General features: G+C 41.6%; 1 protein-coding gene across 1 annotated transcript; it reads right to left on the bottom strand.

The window, feature by feature from the left end:
* Positions 1-134: 134 nt before the first annotated feature.
* LOC146168487 (ATP-sensitive inward rectifier potassium channel 12-like) lies at positions 135-15,038 on the bottom strand. The gene is made up of 12 exons (XM_083385298.1): positions 14,890-15,038; positions 10,501-10,599; positions 9,597-9,749; positions 9,141-9,287; positions 8,194-8,360; positions 7,594-7,717; positions 7,007-7,135; positions 5,719-5,914; positions 4,860-5,021; positions 3,162-3,301; positions 2,032-2,152; positions 135-1,812 (listed from the first exon to the last, which is right to left on the bottom strand). The coding sequence occupies exons 1-12, from the start codon at positions 14,925-14,927 to the stop codon at positions 1,384-1,386; spliced, it is 1,905 nt and encodes a 634-aa protein (XP_083241424.1). The 5' UTR covers positions 14,928-15,038; the 3' UTR covers positions 135-1,383.
* Positions 15,039-20,321: the final 5,283 nt, after the last annotated feature.

Consider the following 20,321-nt stretch of genomic DNA (forward strand, 5'->3'; position numbering starts at 1 on the left):
GTAATTGAGACGCCCCTACACTTTCCTGTCATGTTTGTTTGTTTGTTGTCAACGAGAATGTGTTTGTGTACCTAATTGTATCAAGTTTACATTATGCCTGACACCAACAGTCTGTCCAGATTGTCATCATTTTTTCGTGGCGTTTATTTCTTGCAAAAAGTTTAAAACAGGTTGCGCGTACTACGAAAATTCACACACAAGGTAGGATCAAATCAGAAATAAGCGACGGCGATAAACCAAATGGGCGTAAGACGCCACTTAACATAAATGTAAGACAAGATATACGCAATAAAATACGAGGAAATAAAAACGCGTGATCGACATTTTCATCTAATCAAGCGCCGTGAATCGGGAATGTTGGAAGCGGTGATAAAAAGAAACACAAATAGTTCATTCGAAAAGATTCCACCATCGTGTGAGAATTACAACAAAACGAAAACAGCACTAACTTATACAGAACGTGCTGCAAAATTTTGAAAAATTTCAATATTTGAAATACAAAGCACCACTGTAACAATTTGCACCGACATTTGATTGGACAGGCAGCAAAAGATGCAATGCGGAGACCAAAAGACCCCAAAGTCCCAAATAGTAATGATTGTAGTTGGTAAGTCGTATTTTGTGTGTAAATTTGGCTGCACAGTGAAGCAATGGTGTTAATTGTATCATTTAGACTTCACCGAATACAGAGTAACACCCACGGCTTTGACGGGCACAATTCTTGCACTGAAACAGTGTTCGTGTACGTATTCCAATACATACAATCATACAGCACTCAAGTAATTCGCATACATATCGCAGTTTGAAGATTTCGGCTTGGGAATCTATTGGCGTCAGTCACCCGCGTTGCGGCACCAACACTTTTAAGTTGGAAATAATCGCTCGGTTGACGGTCATATTGCCAATGAGTGTCGAATGATCAGACGATCATATGACTATAACGAAAAACACAAATGCGTGGCAAAGCAGAAGCGATATAAATATTGATAAGAGCAAGCGGAAAGCTTTTAAAATCATAATGGAAATGCGTTAGAAGACCAGATGAATAAGATTCCACGTGTAACTTGTCGTATCAGCGCAATATAAATATCCAAGTTATAAAACTCCATCACAGTTTAGCACCATATCCCGTGCCTGATTTTCTTTGATTCCATTATCCACCATCGAACTCCACCCCAAAATTTCAGTAATTCAAAGGCTTCATCCGGCCTCGTCCAATGCATTCATCTTGGTCCATCTATTTGGCACCCAAAATTGTCACCTTGAAACTATGCGGGACCGGAAGAGAAGCGATCCGAGTTCAACTACAGGAGACTATTCCAATAATCTTCCGAGTCATTATTACGACTCAAATTGTCATGTTACAAAGCCAATACAGGCATTTTACACGCAGAGTGTGGTTGCGTGGCCATGCTGGGTCAGATCCACGCTTTCGTCGAACCTTTTGTCCATGACGAGAGGTCCTTGTTGCTGCTGCGCCGCTGGACTTTGCGTTGCGGACACCTGGGGTGTATCAGCGTCCAGGAGAAGCAACCTTATATCATCTGATGACTTGGCCGCGAGACCGGTTTCAATTCCACGCTGCGTCTTTGGTCGTTTAAAGGATGCCGACGCGCGCTGCAGGACTTGCACGGGCCGAGTCGTTTCATCAATGTTAACCAGGACCGCCTCTTGGGGTTTGCTAGTCGAGCGCTCCGGGCTGAGTGGGGTTGTTGCGGTCAGGTTGTTATTGGTAAGAGCCAGGTGTCGGGGGCGGTTCGTGGGAGTGGCTTCGTCCTCTGCGTCGTCAGACAATGAAGTCGTCGATGTAAGCTGAAATAATAACTCTTTATTAATCGGCTCGATGGTATCTAGAACTATTTTTTATTGTGACGCTGTGATTGAGAAGAAAGTAATGGCGATCACGTATGTACGGGGAATGCCCAGTCTTGCGATCGTTGTAATCTATCCCAATCATAAATAACTTGCGCACCAAAGAAAAGCAACTCGGGAAACACATTACGTCATGCCATCACGAGGACAAAAACTCACCGGCTTACTGTGGTCGGCGTTGAGGGTTTGCAAACTACCGGTCCGCGGTAAGTCTTCGACAGCTGTGTAGCCCGAGTCTCGTCCCTCGGACGCGTTTGAAGGATGAAATCTGACAGAGCTCCTGCAGAGCAAAGAGATAAGCCTTTGAATGATGAACGATCGGGTTTTAAGGATCTAACGGCTAAGTTTAAGTGAATATCGATAAATTTCTCTCGTGACGAGTAAATGAAAGGACTAAAAGTGAAACTCTTGTCGCCACTGGGACAACTTGAGTGTTAGACGCTTAATAAGCTCTCCGACACGAATTTGTCACATTAAATTAATTTCTTTTGATACACGCATTAAGGCGTACGAACAGCGATATCGGTGAATGTAGTCTGTTGTTGACAATACACGCTAATACCGACCGCCAAACGAGTGTCGGCTATGGGGATTCGCGCCTGCTGTGTTTGTGTTCGTTTCCCGGATATACGGTTTGTAGCTATTCCTTTCTGAAATCGTGACGGAAGGCGACACAGCTGTCGGGCTACACTTTTTTCACGGTGACCGGTCACGACGTTTACACACAGCAGTAACACCGACTGATCGTTTCTACATTCTCCCGGTTCGGGTCATTTATCGGCTTGTTGTGTGATGCATTGGAGATGTTGCCTGCGGGTCGTGCACCGCTGCAAACGCCGGCCACATTTAAACCTTACCATACTTAGCCATGTAAGGCAGTTACGTAACGTTTTCAGGCCAGTTGTGTAACACCCATTCCGATGCACATTGGTTTTGTGGTATTTTAATTCAAACAACAAGCGTGCATTATGAAACTGTTTTGTTTTGCTTTATAAAAAACGATGTTTTTTCCGCTGCCGATTGGGAAAGTCGTGTTAACCCAGTACAAAAGTCAAACACGAATAACATGAATGTCTCAATGCGTATTTCTTTACATGTTTCGCAACGTCGCGTAAAATGGGTCGACCACCAAATGAATTGAGCGACATCACCGCAGGCGCATCGGCGCCATCGCAAATCTCTCTCAATTCGCAACCAGCTCGCCGCGAGAAAATAAGCAAGGTCGCCCCCTTATCGCTTTGGAAATATACGAACAGAAATGTTGTTTTGCATGCATGTTTTTTGCATACCTGTTGCTGGATGTCTCGTCGTCTGATGACTTGTTTCTGTACATGTTCGCTGATTCGATCATAGATCGCATATCGGACGAGCGTCGCGCCTCGCTCAGCGCCTTTGCACTCTGCCATGGCGCGTCTGGAGAGCAGTAAGTCTGCCAATCAAAGGGTAAAGATAGATTAGCGCCCGAACGCTCCTGGTGAAAGGTAGGAATTACTTGTGGACTTTGCACAGTACAGAGAATTCAACCTAAAGAAGCGCAAAACACCTTATGCCGACCTCCGAAGATTATCGCTTTAAAAAATAACGCAGGCCTGCTTAACGCCTTATAGCAACCACGACGCATAAACTATTTGCCGCAAATGCAAGAGAAAACAGAAACAGAAACAGAAACAGAAGCGAGCCCGGCTCCACTGAGATTGTTGTCACTGGTCCGCTAATCGCATCGATCGCAGTGCTTTGGGATTGTTAATTAGACTTCTTATGTGATTTGTGTGCTTCAGCAGGCGCATGCCACTCGCTAAGGCGGGAGGAGTTCACTAATACAAATGGATGACTCCGAAATCCAAATGAAACTCATCCTAAACCGGAATTAAAGCAAAGCAGATCGCGCACTGTTGAACGCAAATTAAGAAATGGCTGCCGGTCGTACCTAATTGGCGGGAATTGCGTCAGTTGCGGTGGCTGAAATTGCCAATGGAATGCCGATTGAGTGCAGTAAGCCGTAAATTACAAGACAACTTTCCGCCTTTGCCTCAACCAATACACGCGGGGCGGGACCGGGCCCTGAATTATGCGCCATCTATTCAGCCACAAATATGTGAATTTTTAGTGCGTGACTAATCAAAGCTTCAGGTTTTTTATTTCACGAAATTTAAGAGATTAAACTTAGCCTTTATGACATATTTAAAATAAAACGATTAAAATTAGCTTCAATTATTAATTATTGAAAGCGGACATTGCGACTTGCTTACAAATTCGATTTCAAACGTCTGTTGCTGGGACCTAAATGCAGACATGGGTTGTACATACAGTTACGTCATACGTGCTACGTACTATAGGTATTACACCATTTTGCGAGGTGAATCAAAGGTATTTCTAACAGACTGCGAGATAATAAGCGCTTATTGAAGACTCGTCATTTGTGGCAGCATGACACGACGCCTACCATTTCGACGCTCATTTGGCATTGTTAGCAGCAGAGCGTTGGACGACGTTAAAAATATAAGTGCTGCAACGATGTCATAAAGGGCCGTAAAATCTACAGCGAAACACAACAAATTTGCCGACATTAGTGTGCTGCGACGCAAGCTGTGTCAGAGGTCACCACCGTAATAGAACTTAAACGACTTCGACACCACGAGGCCTTCGCTTTCAAATCGCCATTAAACACGACCTAGACACGGGAAAATAGCTATAAGCGACCTTTGCCGAGAAAGGGCAACTCATACTGTTGCGCTGAAGTTTGCACAAAAGCGACCGTAACGAACGCAACAAACCAGCTTTGGCGCGAGTGAAAGGAACAATAGTACAAACATAAACTGAAGTACAAAGAACCCATTGAGACAATAGCGGGTTTGTTTCAACTCGGTTGCACACAGTTCTTTACACCATTATACCGACGCGCCTAGGCAAGCAGGCTTAAGCAGAACGTGGGGCGTGAACATCGCTTAAAAAAGATATATTTAGTACACACCTAACGGCACGCATACCTGGTTGAAATGACGAAAGTTGACCTTGTAGCCGTTGCGTTTTGTAAAAGATATCATGTTGTGGAATCTGTGGCCCCATAGGATCTCCTCTGGGAGGTAAGAGGCACGCGCCTGGGTGGTCATCCCGGTGGCTTCCACCATCCCCTCCAAGATCGCAATTACCTGCAGGAATAGAAAGTATTGAATTTTATGTGGCCTGGTGTATTGATAAAAGTGCTACGGCCGACAAAGCAATTTTATATTCTTGGTTTGTTGCTATCACAAAACACGCCCTTGCACATTCTTCGGGGATGATGGCGCTGATAAATCTGACAGGTCTAGCACATATATTTGCAAAGCAGAAAAATAGCAACGTAATTAAATCGCCTAATCCGTCAGTAAAAAGATAAATTGATACACCAATGCTGCATTCCATAAGATCGACCTTTTTGTGACACTTTGATATTTGGTTTTTCAAGTTTATATGGAAACAGTGGGATGTTTATAGGATACATATTATAAACGATGAATAACGTATAGCGGCCAGTTAATTCATGTTTTTAGGATTACCGACTACCACGGCAGTGACGTGTTTTGCAACTAGAGCCCTGGGCGAAGTTGGAGACAGAAATAGGGGATTCGCGTACACTTTATGCGAACAGCTGATCGCTTGTCGCGTTGCACATCTTGCTCGTATGCTATTATACAGGTCGGCCATTATTTTTAGTTTCTGCGTGACAATGAGACGTACAAAGTTGCGTACGACGCAATCAGACTACGTGGTTGGCACCCAATGGCAAATATTGAAATAACGTATTTACAGTTGTGCTAATAACATCCGTCACAACAAGGTACGAGGTTACAGAAGGTGGAATGTTACCTCGAAGTTGGACGAGTTAAGGTTGTCGGGGTGAAGTTGCCACAGGGGGCTGTCCTCGTCTATGGGGTGACAAATTGTTTGAGGCGTGACGAGAAACAATCGATCCGAGTCGTTCTTGAGATCCAGAGCAAGGTCAATCTGCTCCAGGGGTATAAACTCTCCTTCCAGAGTCTCGCGAGAATGGATGAATTGCATCCTAAAATGTTAAATAATGGTTTGATCGACTCCACAGCACTTCACTGTAATTCTTGACCATTTTCAGTCGATAGATTTAATTGGGTCAAGCAGGGAGCTGTCGTGCACCTTACACTGTAGAAACTAAACTACTAAAAATGCGCACCAATTTCGGCATTGTTTTAATAATGAGTAACACAGGTACAGACAGCGGTGGTGAGCGCATAAAATCGGTACTGGGCTGGAGAGGGCAGCGCATATTTATGTGCGTCATATCCGAAGTTCGACTGGTGTCAATCATAACGCATTCAAGGTGTTTATTCACCAATACCAACTGTGGTTTGCTTACTGTTTAGCTAACAGACCCACACACAATGGCTGTGACATAACGAAACATTTTTTGTGGTATTTTGCTTTTGTTGAGTACCTTTTACATTTTATTTAAACCGTTTAAATGTTACTTTGCACACAAAGGTGGCTTAACACCGCCTCACAGACCTTTATTGAGGTAACATGATAACGTTTGGGCAGCCAATGGCTTGGTCAAAGGGTTGTCAGCAACATTTTTGACCAGAAACTTGTGAGAGAACTTTAAAACTGGCCTACCGCAAAGGTATCACGAAAAAGGAAATGGTCAATTTATCGCGGCGACAACCATTGTTTTCGCTACCTACGGACTTTGAACTGTGGCCGACGACATGCTTATCGGGCAAGAATTGGGGTACTAGAGCGCAATCGCGTCGCTTAGATGACACAGTAACAATTTAGATTTGCACAAAGGGCGATTGTGAAACGACATTTTCTAAAGGGATTTCGCGGTACGGCTAAATCCCTTGTGCGAGATTGACGCTATATCCTTCATGACGTAAAAAGGATTACCATATAGAAACTTCAATCCTCGAAGAGGGATTTGACTTTGAACATTAGGTAATATTCGTATTTTTGGAGGATCACTTTGAAAAACGTAGTCTAACCATCGCCAGATACGATATAAGGTGCTGCCGTGCTGGTACATTTTCCGGCCGACCCAGCGTCATTAGCGTTAACATGTAACTTTTTAAGAAGTGTGTATTGCTGCGCGTAGTTTAGTTTAAATGTCAAAACTCAGGTTTACCTGATGGTGGCTTCGACCAAGTGACTTTTCCTCAGGTTGCCAACTCTGATCATGAGACAGAGCTTCCCGTCCCGAACGTTAATGACAGCGTTCTTGCTGAACAGCAGCGTCTCGGCTCTTTTCTTTGGTCTGGACAAAACACGGTCAGTCGATGGGCTATATCAAAACAGCTGAGAAGGTTGTGCCATTCTGTCTAGCAACAGTGAAATTTTGATGGAATATTAAGTGGACAGATAGCGGTGGCATGAGCATACGTGGGCTGACCCGCAAACAACTGATAAGATTTCGGCTGATGTATACCACTCTCACGACTTTCTACTTCAGTAAAGCTGTGATATTTTACATGCGCTAAGATTTGCTCAATTGGACTGATTCTATCAAAATATTCAAATTTTGGATCATGTTTATCCATTTAATAACGTTTTAAGACAAACATAGATTTTAACTTTACATGGATTATCAATTTCGAACATTGTCAAGATGTTGTGAGATTTTGCGACTGGCTAATCGTGTTCTCATGCCCGATTAAAATTAAAATGTTTTCGCACGAATGCAAGCATTACAAAATTGCGGCAAATTGGACTCACCGAGATATCTTTGCCATTATTAATCCGATCATAAAGGCGTCGAGAATGCCTCCGAACACGGACTGAAAGACGACCATGAGGACGGTGAATGGACATTCCTCGGTGACGACGCGAAATCCGTAGCCTGAAACAAGTGAATTATTCATCACGTGCAACTCGATTAATGCCCATTGCGCTTATAACCAAGGTCGCCTGTCCGTCTGCCGCGGCCAAGGCGCAACTTGCCCTCCCGGTGACTTGCCGCCGCCGCAACGCAAGCCAGCCCAACGTAACAAAGCACCCCCTCGCCGCCCTTCCCGGAAATAATGAAATTTATCAATCGCGGCGTCTACTGCGGTGGCTGGCGTTTTCCAAACCGTATGTCCTTCGTCATAATGCCAGGCGGCGCAGACTGTTGCGGTTTTCCGACGCCCAGTCGCCGGTTTTCGGTTTATTGCAAGTATAATAGGCAGCAGTAATACCCACATTTAACTATTTTAAGCATTACAATTGTGGCTTGGGTTTAGGCACCAGGAGGGGACAAACTTGCTAAACATTCAAAAAATTGATATTTCTTAAAGATAATAACCAGGTTAAGCGCTAAAAGAATAAAAAACTGACCTATCGTCGTTTGTGTCTCCAGTGAAAATAGAAAGGCCGATGTAAAAGCGTGTTTGGGATCCAGGTTATTCACGCAAGGCTTAAACGTCTCATTGGCGTGATTAGCTAGATCAAAGTCGCCGTGAAGATATGAGGACAGCCAGAATATGGCCCCGAAGCTGATCCAGCTGCAAATTAACATTGTGTCAGTGAGGTTATAATTACCATAGGAAACTTAGAATCTCTTAGAATAAAACGCTTTCATGATTTCTGTTGGCAATTTAGTTCGAAAGGTAATGTCAAATTACCTTGGGTTGGATTTATCAAAAGTCGATAATATAAACGATGTCAAAAAGAGCTGAGTATGATGACCTACAATGTACTTTTGCTCATACGCGCACTATCTTGGACCATCCCAAGAAACGTGTTTGTTAACATACCGGAAAACGGCTTGTGTTTGTTACATTGAGTAACTCAACATTATTAAACTTAAAAATTTAAAACCGAGGTGAACAATTAAAGAAACAAATATTTCGAAAGGTATATCGGTTTCTGTCGACCTGTGCGTAAAAGGGAGAATTTGCAGGTGTGGCAAACATCCTAAAGGGAAGTGGATGGGATTTGTGCAGAATGGTGGGCCTATCAATCAATACAAGTTGTTGACACTATATTTGAAGGACCTATGCATCCTTATCAACCCAGACAATGCAAGAATTGCTTAACAGGAATAGCAACCTTTTCCAGTGGTTTTATTGAGATAAATGCTATTATGACAAATATGCGAAATAACCATCTTTTAACTCTTAGTCTCTTATATTAAACATTGGTGTCGTGGAGATTTCTGCTCTTTTTATTAGGCCTCAAGAACGCTTTTAGATTTGGACCTTCCAGGAGAAGGCCTATATATAGGGTAGGTCAGATGACAATATACATAACTTAGGTCTAATGACCATATACATAAGGCTCACCTTACAACAAAAGTGGCACCGAAAACAAACAGGTTCCATCGCCATTTCAGGTCTACACCTGTGGTAAATATGTCGGATATGAATCGTTTTGGTTTGTCGCTGAGATTCGTGTGACTCACATTGCAGTGGCCCGATTTTCTGATAAACCTAAATAAAAACAAAACAATACCTTTAAACGCTGTGGCGTCACAAAGTTCTGAAACAAAGGAGGCATTCTGATTCGCAAAACACAAAATCTAGAACAAACGTGATCAAACGCCCGCGCGGGTCAGTCGAAAACAAGGTGACGTAAAGTGTCTGACTCAACTTACAGTTTTGCAGTGAGTACACAGCGCCAAAAAATGACATAATGCAAGTTTACTAAAGATTTTTAAACTTCTAAATTCCGCTCGGCATTGAGCAGTTAAAATCGCCGAATAAGCGGTACACAGAGCCTCCCTAAAGCGAAAATAGTACCTGACGCCTTTCTTGTGATAGGAGGAACTGTTGAGGAGCTCGGTGTTACCGCGGCTGGTGGCCAGTGAAATGCTGTCGCTCATCATCTGTCGCAAGCTGCTGCTGTTGCTGCGGTGCTGCTGGCCATTCGCGTCGGCGCTCGATTTCCGCGAGCTGAAGACAACAACAAGCACGTTTTTGCAACTGCGAATAAGGCTGCGTGTGCCGCACTGAATGGCTTGCTTTGCGGCTTGAAAAAGCGTGTTTCACGGAACGCTTTTATCGCAGTTTATCGAAAAGACGCAAGGTTTCATGCCAATATGCCGGCGTTAGTGACCGCGCGCTTCTGCGAACAGAGTAACAGCTTTGATTTGGAAATATAATGCATTATAGCGGATGCTAGATGGAAAACCTTTGTTACTTTTTATTTTATATTCAAAGTCAATTTACCAATTAAATGCTTTTACCGGCCGTGTGCTATAATTCTGCCACTGCTTACAGTTATACATTAAAATAATTCTTGTCGTGTTTAAAAGCAAAATAGCGTCTAGCGCTTAACCGACGTGTTAAACCGGGATTTTTTTCGGCCGAAACGTGCAAAACTAAAAGTCGGGTTACGCGGAGAGTTCTCGTTGGTGCATAGGAACTGCACAAAGTTTTAATTACGTCAGCGTTGACACTTAAAACACGAAAGAGGTCGGTTTGAATTGAATGCATCATCAATAATAAATAAGGAATGTTGCGTAACAGTTGCTTCCTAACACGCAATTTTGCAATACGTATTGCATATATATTAATCAAATGCTTTACAGTGTGAGTAATAAAATGTCACTTACAATTTCATAACTTTTTTTGCAATTTTTTCTATTAGCAAGTATAGGTAAATTATTCTCATAGATGGTAAACTAAGAATTGTCATCTTTACCTTTGATCGTGGTGAGTTTGATATCGTAATCCATTGGTATCCATGCTCACTTTTTTACACACAGAATTTATTTCAGATTTTCGAGTTTGAACACATTCCCTGCAAATAGAACAAACTTGTTAGTATCCTGTAATGCTTGTAAGCACCATAATCATATAAAAACGTCATACCGTCATGGCAATAGCTCGCGTAACATTAAAACACGCATGGTATCCAAGAACTGACCAGCCTGTTTTTGTACTCTTGCATTTAAAAACTAATTCGTGGAAGACAAATCGAGCTAAAATGTTAGCGCGGCCAGCACTCATCTGGCTGCTTAAAGCGACGTCACGCGAATTAAGAACGTCCGATCGCGCACGAGAATAAATACTTTCCGCGCAAACGCCTGACGCGTTTTTCTCGGCCGCGTCGATCGCGAAGCACTGACTCATGTTGCAGTGGCAACATTAGCAGGTAGGCAACCTAGGTGGTAGCACCAGGATGAGATGCAAAACCTGTTCGTCAAAATCGTGCCAATCGCGTCGGCCAATATTCGTTTCAGTCGCTGGCGACGCAGGCGGCCGAAACACAGTCGCTTACGGTGGAAAAAACTTTTCCGACTCAGCTCTTTTTTCTTCGACTGTCAGCAGCATCAAACAACACCAACTGACCTTTGACCGCAAAATGACCACTGCTGACCACAACCAGAACAATTTGAATTGACACGAGATAACGATTGTTCATTGTTCCGAAAATTGCGTAACAACCGGACAGCGCGTAACTGCCGGGTTCTGAAGCAACTAAAAACTGGTTTTGGTCGGTTGGCGCCTTCTCAACCATGTTCCAATTTTTTCTAACGTCGATAAATTTTCACCAATCTATCGTACCACCCTGAAGGTAAACGCGCCTTTCAAAGTTGCTTTATTGGCTGTAACTGACCCAATGTCTCATACAATAAGATTAAAGCGCCGCGAAAGCCCTTGTAAAACAAACAAGAGGGCGATTTCACATCCGGGTCCCATTTACTTAGAGGGCAAACATTCAACAAATGCTTACAGGAAAGTTTTTGTTCTAGGCATGGCATTTAAACTGCAATCACACTGCCTAATTATAACAGTTACAAAACTAATAACAACTAAAATGGTTAAAGTTGCTGCAAGTCAGCTATACGAAATTTTCTCACAATAAAAATCATCTTTGTAACTGCATTATATTTCGTTCCTAAACAAAGCGGTAAAATGCGTGATCGCAGTGTTGCCAAACAGTTATGAATCATACGAAAATATTTATGTTTGACATAATCCGGCGGACAAACCTCGGTGTTGTTGGCGATTCGGTTCCGCTTTCAAAACAGTATGGTCACGCTGGACCTGCTTTAATTGCCGTAATGAAGCACGTGAGTTGACGTTCACATGGCAAACACGAACAACATGTTTAAGACGAACAGCTGTAGTTTAATTCAGTTGCACGAGGCACTAGTGACCAGTAAGCCTGGCTTGATGTCAGGAAATGGGTCTGCTCTACTGCTGCGACGTCACTGCCTTACTAGCTGGCTACACTGACTTGAAATACTACGTTATGTGAAACTTACTATGCGCATAAACGTTATCGAAATGACCAAACAAGTCATATTGTGATAAAGTTAAGCCTAATAATTCATTTCTGCTAGAACACATACATAAACTCAATTTAACAAGAAAGAATACCATTTAAGACTTAGTAAGAATATCAAAGCCCATACAGAAGTAGATATCATTTTGCACGTTTCTAAAAAACTCTTTTATTCATTTTCAACATAAAAAATACAATTAAACATTTACACTAAAACGCGGTCTTATGAGCCATGTGCTTTATCCTTCGCCTACACTAAAACAATTTTGTCTAGAAAATTGTACCGTGGTTCAGTTCAACTTTGTGCCACTTGAATAAACCACGACGAAGGCTTTAACAATGACATACGTCGCATATTTGTGGTATGAGTCGCTTCACGTACAAGATCAGAAGCACACAAATAAATTTGGTACTGAGATGCCTTCCAGTCTTCCACATTAAAAAAGGGAAGCAATCAAATAGCAACGCATTTTTTTTCAACAACTGTAAATGTCTATTGAAAAACAACGTGCGAATCGTTCACGCCTTTCCGTGTGGAGCATGAACAAAAACAACCTTAACAAAACGTTCGAATAGTGTTACACAGAGAACAAGCCTAATTGATTTTGGATCATCACAGCAATGATTGTGACGAACTCGTGAACTGACTGCGGAAGCGATTGGTCGTATCACATTACTTTGTCGATCGCCCACATCACCAGCACCCACTACTAAAACTGTAGGATGTAAGCATCACTTCTTTCCTTACAAACGCACCAAATCTAACACAATTATTTAATTTATGGTCTTGACATTTATCTGTTAAACGGAAAAATATTTTACACATTTTCGCCCCCATATGTTGAAACCTTTTTCCAGGTCAGCTTGACATGACAGGGCGCTTCAAATCAAACGAATAGCACAGAGTTTACCCTCATATCGCGTCTTTCTATCGCCTAATCATTTGTCATCTCCAAATAGCCTTTTAATACCGTGAGTTTCTCCCAAGAGTTAGCACGCGGAAATCTAAAAGCCGAATCGCGCTTGCGTTCATCAGAGTGCGTCAAAATTGTATTTTTACCTTCGTTACATGTGTACTTTATATGTCGTTCGTGAGAAAGTGCACCAGGATCGGGAGGCATTAGGGCCGCCGGCGACTCCAGTCCACTTTTTATTAGCTGTCAAACTCTTTCGCAGACCTTCCTTTCTCAGCTTTTTCTTTTTTCAACTGGCGCGAAAACGCGACGTGTAAAAATGTCATTGCTTTTGTTTCAACGAAAACGCTCGCTGCCCCTTATCTTTGCAAAAATCGGTGCCAAGTTACTTCGGTGTCGGGTAACCTTTTTGTCGGTGAATGTGCCCTCAAAGAACGAGCACCGAGAGATAAAGACCAGTCGCTGACAATCAGTGTTTCGCGGCTTTTGTCACTGACGCCTTCTGGAAGTGGGCAAGAAAAAAAGAAGCTCATTTCTAGTAAGCCGCTTACACTGCTCCAGTCTGCACGTTTTAGCTGACTGATCTATAGGTTTTTCGAATCAAACCGGCTACACGACTTCTTCCCAATTGCATCCAAAAAATGAGCACAGTAATTCTTTTTGACAATAAAGTAGTGTAACATTGTTAAATGCGCGTACTGACACAGTCAGCCGTTCAGTCATATTGCGCCACCAACTTTTTGCACCAAATTAAGACTTATTCCATTTAATTTTCAGATATAACGCCCAAAACCGTGTCAACAAATGGCAATCAAAATTATATCAAACTCAAGTAAAATAACACTTGCGTTCTAACCTTTGGATGACACGTCATTTCTGCTTGCAACACAGTAACAGCATGTCGTTAATTCAGTTGCAGGCGCAACCGATGTAACTTCCTTTATACGAAATTTGCATTGCCTGATATGTTGTTAGCGCTCCTAGTGTCCGCTCGCGGGGCAGGCGAGTCGTATAATATTCCGATCATCGCGTAACTGCAGTACATTTTGAAAATATTGTAGCGCATACTATGGTGTAAGCAATAAATGTGTCGCTGACTAGTCCACCCGGGGGACAGCATTGGCATTGACCGCTCTGATATTGTGTTTTTGTTCAGATTTTATGGATTTTAGACGAAATTAAATATTTCGACAGATTACAACTCGTTAAGCAAATAAGCAAGTTCGGCGAAAGTATGCGTTTAAGGGAAATCGACTTGTCCAATGAAAATACAGCACTTATCAATCGGACATGCTTTAATCCAAAACGCAGCCTATCCCTTGTTGTTTTAAACCACGTAGGGGCAAATGATGCGTGAAATCAGTTTCGCCTATTTAGGGTTTGCCTAATTTTACAGAAAACGCGTTTCCTCAAAATACCACAAGAGCGCAAATAAGAACATCTAAATTCAATCAAAATATTTCTTACATTAGCTTTTTATACGGCAAAACATCTAAATGACTAACTTAAAAGTCAAATTATAACCGACGAAAAGTCGTAAAAATTAAAGATCAACTTACAATATTATTTTTCACGTCTGGAAAATACCTAATATTTTATTTAGTTTTCCTATCCCTATCCCCTACGGCCACACAGCTAGCCTGCTAGGTCTTTGGGGCATAGGTGACTCAAACAAAATGTCTGACTATATAGGCTAAAACAGTTTTACAGGGCTGTAGTCGTCCTGAACTTTAAAAATTAAAAACACTTTTATACCCAACGATTTTCTTAGGTAGTTTGTGATATATTCACTTTCAAAGTATTAACTGTTCTTTAAACTAAAAACTAACAAAAATAACAGCTTTAGGTATAAACGGCGTATTATTAATTTACGCCAATTTCTTACCTTTTCAGCGTCGAGCGCTTCGCGATATTCGAGCTCATTTTCAATGTCGAATGTAGAGACAATAACGGCGACTAGGAGATACTGGGACAATAGCGGCGTCACGTCGTACCAAGTGGATGGAGGGGCGTTCGTTACAACTACGCAATTGGTCAGTACTTTTCCAAGTAGTGGCCGTAACGCGACGATCGTTAGGTATTTATGCACTTCTAATCACGTGACGTTGCAGCGAAACAGCAACACAGAATGCGCGTGATTGCACTCCTTTGTAAAAATGGTTGCGCTTGATTTGCTGACGAAGGCATTTAGACTGGGGTAGCGTCCTGTGCGTCCAAGCGTAAACGGAGGGTCGAGCGATGCTACCAAATTGATTTAAACAACTGGTAAATTTTCTGCGCAAGGTCGACTGAGCTTGCAAGCGCATGAAACTCAAGGATAATCCATAAAGCCATCTTTGTACTGACGTGACCCGCTTTTAATCACATTCGACTGAAGACGCACCACTTTTTCAGTTCAACAACATTCGATTAGACCGACAGTTATGGACACATTGCGAATGTTGTTGATAAATGTTAAATGATTCGACGAAATCTGACATACGTGTTAAATAGAAACACCCTGTTTTGCGAAACCGAGAAATTTTGTTATTGCACCTATCGCGTTATTTATGTTCGATTACTTCGTAATTAGGAAGTAGCCCCCTTCTACATTTCTTGATTGCCGTCGCTGGTAGCTTAAGAAGAGATTCGACTATTATATAGATTGCAATAACACATCCCTTGGTAAGAGTCAATAATAAAGGAGACGAACAAACGTAAGTCTCTAGTGGTGTCTTTAACTACAAATTATATTTTAAGACATCCGTTGTACTTACACGGTGCTATCTTACAGCTACTATAACGACTGTATAATTCGGATGCACTTTGTACTAATAAATGCAAACTATCATTTTATAAGTCTTAAAAGCTCGATGGCTAACTTTATAATCTGCTAAATCTGCGCTGGAAGTTAAGATTTTTTTGACAGGCTTTACTAAAATTGCCTGAATTATTCGTTCCAATTTTAAAACAAAGAAAAACAAAATTCGAAGCAAACTATGTTGCATCTGATAGCTCCCACTGTAACGATAGCTCCCACTGTAGCTTCCAGAAGCTCGAATGAGAGCAATTAGAAGTTATAAGAGAGGATTGTCCGAACTGAACCGCCTGGAGTCAGACGGGTTCGTCCTAGATATCAAACGGACGTGTATTTTCAGCTGGAGGTCGCTGAGGTACGGCTACACACGGCAGTGGGCATCTGGGACGCTTCTGCATCACCTGACACTCATTGTCGGTCTATTTTTGGTTGTTTATCTACAACATAAAAGTGCCCCTATTTCCTTGTTTACACCCGAAGCCACATTAGGCGCCATCTAAATCTCTTGGAGCAGCAGGTTACTTGGAGTTATTTATTCTGTACATTTGCATTGGTAAGTCAAGTAGTTTTTGTTTTGTCCCGCGCTGGCCAACAAGCTAATATATGTATTTTTTTTTTGAAAGGGTTGCTATGTTGCTTATGGACGTCCTAACAAACTGCACACAAAATGATTTTTCTTCATAATATCACAGTTCACTATCGACGTAGGCTACTACATTTTGCTCAAAGTGCACTTTGCGATGTATACTTATATAGGCCTAAAATATTTTACGCGGTAGTAAATCGTCTTTCACACTCTTTACTTTGCAATAACCCACGCCCATAACCATATGTCACAGAAAATTTCGGGTTTTCACGACGTTGTTACGAAACTGGCTAACATAATTTGCTTTTAATAATTGATGACGTTCAAGTGCACTTGGGAAAGGGGCAGAAACTAAAATAAAACATCAATTCAGCCAAATTCGCGTTGATAAATAGCTGAACAAAACACCAAATAAAAAAAACAAACACTAAAGTTTAAATAAAAGCAAAGGGACCAAAGTTGTTCAATTAACTACAAATTGTGCAACAAACAAACCGTTGTTAAAACTTAATAGTTTTATAATATGACAGCATGATATCACTTGTGGATTAAATTTTCACTTATCTGCAAATTTGTGCATGCTAATGTCCGTTGTAAAACTCCAGCTACAAACAGTCTGAATCAGAGGGCGGCGAAGAATTAAATTCACCGGTTCAACCGGAACATAAATAGACTGCATATGTGGTACTTGTGAAACAAATTGTTAAAGTAACCCAAAAACTGTAGACCAATGGCCACCATACCACGATACTCAGATATATCATTATCATGTGCGTTTAACAATTATTAGTTTATATATTTTTCGGTGAGTATTGAGCATCTAACTTACTTTACAAATAGAGAAGTAAATAACATCTCTAAATATTAATATAATGTAACTACAATATTTTAAACAAAATAATGTACCTTGGCACTCCCGTAGTTTAATCATAACTGTTTTAATCAATGTGTTAGCCTACTTTAACCGTAATCCTCTGTTTACAACACATATCCAAGCATATTATTCATGTAATAACCAAACTGGTTTGGCATGGTCGGCTTGAATCATTATTAGATGCCACCCTAAAACTGCTGAAACGATATTTTTTCATACCGCGCTACAATCAGCTGAACCACCAAAGCTTGAGGATTTGCACTCCCCCAGGAATATGATTTGGCTTCAATTAGAATTATGGTCGACAACTTTGCAAATTGTTTTTTTTTTTCAAAGAGCGGACAGCAGTTTGGTACTTTAATGGAAGACAAAAAGCAATAGCAACAAAAACTGAGATAAAGACTTAGGTTGCTAGCCACAATCATTTACTTTTTTTAAGCCTTGCTTTCCTTTTTGACGACAAAAGGTTTTCTACCGGGATAAAGGCGCTCAACTTTGATTTGGCTATACTTCGGATGCTACTATACCTTTTTAAAAGCGCTTAACCGTGAGGTTTACAACATCACGTTTCTTTACAGTCTTGAAAAAAAAAAGTTTCTAATTTCGTACAAAAAATGGCCGAAAGTATGTTAAGAAAAGCTCTTGTTTTTTACGATGGCATTAATCATCATATTTTATTGAAATCACCCTACATTTTAACTACTTTGCTCACATGGATATTCATTTCGGCAGTAAAGTACACAAACTAAATTTCAAAGTTTAACCATAACCATAACATTTGTTATCATTTGATTTTTACATATTACGTATTAAAACGAATAATAAGTGTAAACGATAATGTTTTCACTAGACTTGTCGAAGTAAGCCGCACGTGCTTTGCAGTTAAATCCGAGGTTAACCGTAAACTACATTTTTCGAATCCAACGTTGTGAGCGACGACAATTGTTGATCGGACGCGATTAGGAACGAAGCAACGTGTTTGCGCCGCAGCAAGTAAGGCGAATCGCCAGGAGTGTGGTCTTCTCGAAGTTTCGTCTCTACACAAACCTGGTATTTTGGTTGCACGTGCCGTTCGCATCTTTCTAAAGGTCTTTTCATTTACAGCCAAAAACGTGCGCAACTCGTCCGATTTCGTATTTTAGATTACATTTATTAATATTATAGCCAAAGGTAGCTAGAGCAAACTAGGTAGCTAGAGCAAACTTCATTCATTGTTAATCTTTTCTACAATTTAATTTCCGTTTACAACAGAAATAATTCAATTCCACCATTACAATTTTTTCGCCAATTTATCTAATGTTTTGTGAAATAAACGTTTGTTCAGTTGTTGACTTCATGTCGATCGCCGAGTGACATGTAACCATAAATAGAGCGATCGGGAGAATTAACGGAGCATCTAAACAACACAGCTCGGCAAGAAACTCTCGGCCTATACACGGGATTAGCCGCTATATTTAACAAGCCGATTTCGCCACGGAAATGCAGTTTGGCCACCAACCTGACAGCTGTCAACAAACGCGCCTTCCTCAAAGGCAAAGTGTTCACGGTGCCCGCAAAGCAGTCTACGCGATACACGATTCGTATACTCTGCAAAAGGAAATCCATTCTTTTCCAGCCAAATAACAACAAATCAAGCGCCTATTCATTGCGACTTTCTGTCCTAAGGCACGAATCACTGGACTTGCTTCTGTGCGCATTCACTTCGTTCTGCCAAACAAACCAAAGGAAAACCGCGAACGCACTTCTTGCGGTCTGTTCCGTCTGACATTCGCTAATCGATCGCAACAGCACCACGCGCATTCGACATCGTTCTACATTTGCAATTTGCACCGAACGTCATTTTTGTTTTACTCACGCTACACGTGCAGCTAATGGACTAAATTCTATTTTCGCCCATCAGATAAAAACTCCAAAAGAATATATATTTCGGATCCCAATCGGCCTTCCACACTCGATCAATTCCCTATAGACTTTGGTACACACCTCCACTGTGAAAACTCAAGCAAGTTCAACTCGCCGTGACAGAAGACAAATACCACGATGGTTAGAAAGCGATATGGTTGATTCGCGTTGAAAACTATCGCCATACTTCGCTTGGGCCCTGTTTAAGAACTGTTGACCCATCGCTTAAGGCGACGTTGCGCAATGTCAAAATTCCAAACTGTGCGCAACGCCGCCGCGCAAATATTATGTGCACAACTTTTATTGACTTAGACGCGCTTGCGCGAGTTTTCAATTATTAATCTTTTCGCGCGTGCTGCTGATGCAAGTGTTTGCGATTGTCAAAAAAATGCAACATCAGCCTCAGGAAAACAAACTTGTCGAAATACTTTGTTTTATTACGAGTCAAGCTTGTTCGCGCATATTAACGACTTCAAGACATCGTTGTATCCGAAGCAGTTAAATTTACACGATATTTCCCAAGATAGCTAAGTTTACCTTCAACACGGTAGTAAAAAATCTTGGCTTGTTGTTTTCGCTCTTGTCGCCAACGACCTGTCTGCATCTTTGTGCAAATCCATGAACGAGAGGAGTGAGTTCAAACAAGTTAATAGGCTACACAATGTCGCATTAAAATGAACAGCGGCACCAAGCTCAGCTCAATTTATCCGCGCCTGCTCTTGGCATTGACCTCGAATCTGACGCTAGACGCTTTTTTAATGAGCTCCTGAGCATAACATGGTGTAGTTTGCGCACATCCATCTGTCGAACAGGCCTTGGAGTTGCCAATTAACAGTAGAGAGAGTGCGGACGATTCCTGTCGTCGAGGGACGTGCTGCGTTACCAATTGAACACGACTAATAGGTCCACACCAAATCTCTGGTGGTTCGACGTTTATTACCTAACGATCACTATGAATAGTGTTCAGCTGGAACTCAGTGTTATCAAAGTGAGATTTGGGAGAACGGCACTGCAGGAATCTTGCAACGTGACTACAGTGATCGCGAGGTAAACAAAATAAAGTTGACAGCCCAAACTCAAAACTGGTCGGTAAAGCGACCACACGGCAAAACTTGAGACTGTGCATTGCCACATTTTTATGGCTGACTTTAAAATTGG

Source organism: Ascidiella aspersa, chromosome 1 (genome assembly GCF_963924565.1).
Source record: "Ascidiella aspersa chromosome 1, kaAscAspe10.2, whole genome shotgun sequence".
Classification (NCBI taxonomy): Eukaryota; Metazoa; Chordata; class Ascidiacea; order Phlebobranchia; family Ascidiidae; genus Ascidiella; species Ascidiella aspersa.